The sequence below is a fragment of the Mycetomoellerius zeteki genome, unplaced genomic scaffold (genome assembly GCF_001594055.1).
Source record: "Mycetomoellerius zeteki isolate Tzet28-1 unplaced genomic scaffold, Tzet1.0 scaffold19, whole genome shotgun sequence".
In the NCBI taxonomy this organism is placed as follows: Eukaryota; Metazoa; Arthropoda; class Insecta; order Hymenoptera; family Formicidae; genus Mycetomoellerius; species Mycetomoellerius zeteki.
The window spans coordinates 583,514-590,237 of NW_017256854.1; the positions used below are offsets into that span (position 1 = coordinate 583,514).

Here is a 6,724-nt window from a genome sequence, read left to right on the forward strand (position 1 = left end):
GAGAAAGCGAGAAAAGAGACGAGTTGGCTTCCAGCCGAGCGCGCGCGCTTATAGTACCTTATAAATACACGCTTAATTCTCGTCGTATCCATGCAGGATACCCTCGGTGTACAGCGCTCGTATGCGCGTGTACGTGTAAAAGGCAACCTCCTTCGATCCCACGTGTTGCACGGGGAGAAGGGTGGCGGCGGACGGCGGAGTCGAGGCGGCGGATGAATGAATGAATCTTAAGACAGTCGTGAGTGGCGCATTCACGAAACCGCGAGTGCGCCTTTGAGGGACGAGCTTTTTTTTTAGGGGACCTCGCGGCTTCTCCTCGCGTCGTCGCCATTTTCATCCTCGTCGCCGTCGTTCCTCCGCATTGCGCGCACCTCGCAATTGCGTTAAATGACCGTTTCGTTATAAGTGTTCGTGTGTTTTTGCGTGCCGCTTAACTTGTTTTCCTCCATCTCGCGGTTTTCGAATTTCCTCGTTTGTCGCATCTTCCCTTTTTTTTTTTTTTTGATTCCTGAGTTCTTTCGATTCTCCGTGGCGATTCGATTAACGTGATTGTCTGTCTGTCCAGGAGCGAAAGAATAATTGTATCGATTCTCAGAAGTAGCTGTGACACTCAAACACAAAAATTCCCGGAAAATAGAAAAAAATTTTGGAAAAAAGAAGGGAGATCACACAGTTCTCTCTCTGCAGGAATGAATCTTCACGAGAATGAAATTTTTAATGGAATTATTGCGCAGATTCTTCATTTCGAGAATGAAAATAGTAAAGTATATCGAAAGTTACATCCAAGAATAATTTTTGTTAATTATTCAGTGATTATTTAAGTATTATATTGCCGGTCAAATATCTGCATATAATATTGACGCATATATCGTTTGGGAAACTTCGATCGAGATTTGTGCGAGAGTGGAGTCCAGTGGAATCGCAATGCGTCGCTAACTGTGATTTGTTTGTGAGAAATTTTGCAGGACAAGGAACGCTTAGTTCAAGCAACTTTTAATTACAGATAATCGCACATTATCGACGAAGATAACTTGTTTTATCAGAAATATCAATTGAATTTTTTTTAACTTTATTTACGCACCTCCGTCATCAGCTTATTTGTTTCAATTGTGCGAGTTATTACGTTGTGTGATGGATATTCTTATCGAAATAAAACTATACATACATCGTTGTAAAAATTAGTCTGAATTGTGCTATAATATTACTAAAGTTGAAGAACGTGTGGTGATAGACTGAATCCTCGCAGAAAAAATATAGTGTATTTTGGAATGAACTAATTTTCGCCTTGCTCAAGTATTCTGTACCTATCTCGTAAGAGAACACATTCCCGCAGTTTAACTTGGCCATTAATGCTCCCAAGACCAATAAAATGGAGCTCCCGTGCAAGAGGAGGCATCTCTGGCAGCCGTGGCTTAATGTCGATAGCCTCCGACGGCTCCGACTGCCTTGCAAACCGGAAGGTATGTCATTTTGTAAAGCGCGGTGAAAAAACTAAATGGGAGGAGTCAAATAGACTTAAAACGAATAGAGAACGAATAAGAGAAGCTTATCATGAAAAAAATTTTAAATCTAAAATTAAAATTAAAATTAAAATTAAAATTTCTTAGTGAAAACGAATTACAATGTTTTTTTTTTGCGTCGTTATTCGGATTTGTTTGACAGAAACTGAATAATGTGATATACAGCAATACAGCGATACTTCAAAATGTTTATGCCTAGTTTAGTCGATTTTTGTTAACGTAAGATGTAATTAACCTGAGTAGCTTTCGAGTTGAAAGGAATGTCAGAAAGGAATGCCAGAAAGGATTTCCAGAATGACAGATACTTTAGACATGCTAAGATTCTGACATTCTGTTACATTCTAGAAATACAAGCAATAATACAACCATTCAACTTAAAATGGATTTTATCAATGAAAAATTTTGTTGGAATCTACTCATTAAAATGTAACTTTGTACCTAATGGTATATTTACTTCGCTGACAGAAAAATATTTGGTATTTGTGGTATTTGGTATTTATGACTATGATTGCATGATAAAATAATTATAGTTAGGAGCTCCATTTCTACAGTTATTACTGCTATAATGTCAGTAATAATAATTATTTTTATGGTTTTACCAAATAATAATATAATTGATACACTGAAAATGACTGTAAATTATGGTAATTGCAATCATTTTTTTCTTTCAATGTATTATATCATTGAAATTATAGATTTATCCATGTCCTTTATCCTACATTACTTAATTTAAAACTAAATTAAAATATTGAAATAAAGCAATTGCAGTTTCCACCGACATTTTTTCTAAACAACGATTCTCGTAAATTGATTCTAAATATTTCAAGATGAAAATTTTGATAATAATTGCCGTCGCACATCGCATCTTTCGGAATTGCTTTAAGATTCACAAATTTGCGCAAATAATTTTATGACACTGATGATCTGGCTTGGAGTTCGACTCTTCAGTTTTCTATTTTAGTGTTCGCTTTTACGATTGGCAATTACAAAATAATGCTGAATATAATAAAGTATTATTAACAAAATATATTGCGTTACAAATTATGTAATTAAAGATACATGTCGAACACCAAGCGATGTCGTAAGAGTGCTTTGCTCCTCTCATCAAATTTTGTTTTACGGACTAAAAAGGACTTTCGGCTCTTCTGATTTATCTACTGGATAGCTTCAGCAGCGGAAACGACGAGTCGCCCTATGATTTGGAGTCATAAAGGGACTCATGTGCGCGTTCGTTAATTATCAGCGGCACATATCGAGAAGTTAACTGACTCTCGAGGCAACCCTCCCGTCCCGCTTCCGTTCATCCCGGTCCATTCATCTTTTCCCTGCGATATACGCGTCTCTCTAAACCAGTTTCGCCATCTTGACGATCCTCTCACGGCTATTAGGCACTTCCTGCCCATCCTGAGAACCGAACATGTTTTTACTACCCTCTTCCTTCGTTGTCCTCTTTCTCAATCTTCTCATCTTCTTGCTCTTTCTCAACCGATCGTAAAGGGTTGTCTCGCGTTTGATTGACTTTCCAATTTTAGATATTCCGTCGCACGGAAATAGACGACCCTCGCGATTTCCGATAGATTTCGATCGATAATGCTGCTCATCGCGAAGTGTGGTAAATAAATGTAAAAGAGGAATTCCAGATATGTGTGCTAGCTACATTACTAGCGAAAGTTGCGGAATAAAAACAAGGCTCGGTATAGCGGTCGATGTAACGATCAAACTTGCTACTTTTCATGTATACGAGCGCTTTTGTTTATAACACTCTCTTGTCCAAACGGACAATACCAAACGAAAATATTTACAGCCAGTCGCTTTCTTACGTTTCCCTCTTCTCCCAGCGAGGTCCCCACTTTTGACTGTCGAATAACATTGACATTCCTCACATTCCTTCCGTTTTATAGTACAACAATGGCAGGGAAAACGTTAGTTTTCTTTGGAGGTTCAATGCGTACATTTCGTGTTTAAGTACTCGAAGGCGTAGCTCGTCTCATATTGCTTAAATTAAAACGAAAAGATTGGAAGTCCGAAGTAAATTCAACTCAGAACGAAACATTGGTAAAGTAGATATCCTCGCTACAGTAAATTGAACGCGATCGGTATAATAAATGATAGTCAATCGAGATGACGAATAGAATTCTTCGTGATCTATCTGGAACAGGCCTGTTCAATTTAAGCTCCGGATCCAAAGTGCAAAGCCATCGACGCAAAAAATTCAATGTGAGTAAGATTTCGGGGATCTGAGTGACGCTTATCAATACTTTACAGTCCCTGTAATCTTACATTGTATTTTCTTACATGACTTACGATGACTTTGCGTTTTGGTACCGGAGCTGAAATTAGACAGGCCTGATCTAGAATATCTATTTGGATCTTCGTTTGGATTGATAGAGCCGATCATCGTTTTCCTCGTTAAGAATTTCCATCTCAAGGAATAATGTCGTTCATAATGATGTCTTTGTATATTGCAGAGGAGAGATCGAAGGTGACGAATCTGCATCGAAAACCAAGCAGCGCCTGGCGTAAGGACCGTAGGAGAGATCCGATTCAGAGCGAAGCGTTGGACATGTCGAGAACGAATCATCATCACAATCGACCGAGCGTAATCGTTCCTCCTACGACGCAAGTTGGTAAGCAGTCGTTAATAATGATTAACCCCTAAAAAGAAAGAAAATGTAATTAATATATTTTTTGATATCGATTAAAATAAAGTATAAATCAAAATTTTGACTTGCACAAAAGACATTATTTCGTTTTATCATGACTGATGACGAAAAATTTCGATCTTGCAGAGTTTCAATATCGAACATGCGAGAATCTTCTGTCAAGTTACAAAATTCTATACTGCGAACGAATGAAGATTTAATTTCAATTCGTGCGGAGAAATAAATATAAAGTTTCAGTATTGAAAAAAGTGGTAGATTGACATTTCAGTTGAATTCATATTTTGTTTAGCAAGTTATTATTTTCATTAATTTTGACTTTTCAGAAGAATAAAGTAAAGTGATTTGTATATTTATATTAATGTCGAAATGAAGATGTAATTACGGAACGATTAAATACTGAAGATTTCGAAATCCGAATTAATATTTGTAGCTGCAAATGGATAGCGAAATATTCGTTTGAATTCTGGTATAACGTAAACTAATCGGATTTCAATTAAATTTTATTACATAACATGAAACATTTTATATAAAAAATAAATTTGCATTTAACTGATCTTACGCCAGAGTTTTGAACTATTCGAAATATTTTTACGGATTTCGACCGATTTTTACCGGTTCGACTAATAATGGATATTCTGACCGCGTCGTCGTTAGGCATCTCCTCTAAGTCTCTATTGTCGTCAGGGGTGTCTGTGTAGGGTGTGTTTTACGACAATGCACCGCCTGCTGCACTGGGATGCTGTACAGATGCGAAGTATTTTTAAATGGAAATACGGTTAATCCCTCGATGGCAATGTGACATTCCTTGCATGTTAATGTTTATTTTCCTAGAACATTCATCATCGTATTAGTTACAGATTAAGTTACAGACGGAATTAATGCTGTAACGGATATTTATTTATTATGATAGCAGTTGTAGTAGATTTATCATTCGTAGAAATTTATTTTTTTATACTAGAAATAATAGCAGGGAAGGGGGTTTATATATCTGATAGATCATGTAAAATATTAGGGATGCACCGGATATCCGAAAAGTATCCGGTATCCGACCGGATAATTGGATATCATTAATATCCGGTTGAAATTTGATATCATTAAATTGTTGATACTTTATTATATAAATATTCTAGAAATAAATATGCATATTCATAATACTATACTGTCTCATACATTGTTGCAAAATTTCAATTTTTTCCTTTATAGGTGTTTTTTTTTTAGAAGACATTTTTCCGAAATCCGGTCGGATATCTGAAAAATGTCGAATATCTGACTCGAAGAAATTGCCTTCTCGGACATCCGACCGGATATCCGATGTTACATTCTGTTCGGATATCCGATATACGGTTATTTTACGATCCGATGCATCCTTATAAAATATTATTTAAGTAATCAGTTAAAACGTCATTAATACTAAATATACCATTATTATTTTACCATTATTTTAATAATGATATTATGTTATATTTTTTTAATCTAATCGAAAGATCTACTTTGAAAAAAAACGTTGCGATTTTCTAGATTCTTGTTGAAAATCGCTTAACTTGTTTATATACGTTCACAACTTTTATATTTTTTATTTAAAATCCCTTTTTAAAATTATATCTATCTTTTGTAATTTATTAATTTTTATATGACGTATAAAATATTATCAGCTAAAATATAATTATTATAATAATATTATATACCATTATGATATTTTCATAATGATATAAAATTTCTTTAATCTAATCGCTAAAATGATGAAAATAACATTTAATTAGAGTTAACGTACATCGATTAAGATATGATAAAAAGACTTATCCTTTTTTTAGGTATCACAATCGAGGACTCTACTATGACGTCGACAACAACGTCTACCACGGCGTCAGGCGGACAGAGAACCATTATAAGGACGACGGGTGGCGTCTACGTTAGTGATCCCGCAATCGATGAGCATTTCAAGCGGTCTCTGGGTCCGAAAAAGTACGCGGCCGTCTTCAACGCCACTACTACGGACAAGGAAACTGGATTGAGTGGTAAATACAGACAAATATTAAACATATGTCCCGTAAAGGGTAAAATAGACGCGACGTTCTGGATTCAGCATGGACCGGCCTTGGATAATATCTTCCATGGTCCAAGCTGGACTAATCTGGATCCAGTCTTGTCTTAGCTTCGTCTTAGCCCGAATCTGTCTTAAGCATTCTTTGCGTAGTTGACGATCACTTTGCGAAAGCACTCGGCGAAACCTGGACGAGGCTTCAGGCAGTCAATCGAACTAAGGAGTCCTAACCACCGGATAGATTTGCCAGAAATCTTGTCATCCTATTCGTCATCGTCCTCGTTGTCCTCATCGTCGCTTGACGATTGTGGTAACCCACTCGGGTGAAATCGTTCCGCTAAAGATACATTAATGATAAGTCGTAATCAATAAGAATTAGCTGAATTCGCGACTATATTCGAGGAACCTGCGTCCAAGTAAAACTACAATTAGAGGATAAATAAAGGAAATGAACGCACACGTTAGGATACAATTTCATAAAAGGATCTTCAAACTGGATT

At 36.4% G+C, this 6,724-nt stretch overlaps 1 protein-coding gene across 4 annotated transcripts in view; it reads left to right on the forward strand.

Annotated features, from left to right (window-relative positions):
- LOC108722019 (transcription cofactor vestigial-like protein 4) overlaps positions 1 to 6,724 on the forward strand; it is a 23,438-nt gene extending 16,714 nt beyond the window's left edge. For 2 of the 4 annotated variants that reach the window (XM_018446905.1, XM_018446906.1), the window contains 3 exons: positions 3,989 to 4,147; positions 5,995 to 6,198; positions 6,378 to 6,721. In XM_018446905.1, coding sequence (XP_018302407.1) covers positions 3,989 to 4,147; positions 5,995 to 6,198; positions 6,378 to 6,454 — 440 coding nt within the window. In that variant the 3' untranslated portion in view covers positions 6,455 to 6,721. Of the gene's footprint in view, positions 1 to 1,162; positions 1,461 to 3,988; positions 4,148 to 5,994; positions 6,199 to 6,363 lie in introns of those variants that run through there. The other 2 variants (XM_018446904.1, XM_018446907.1) reach the window with 2 other exon arrangements.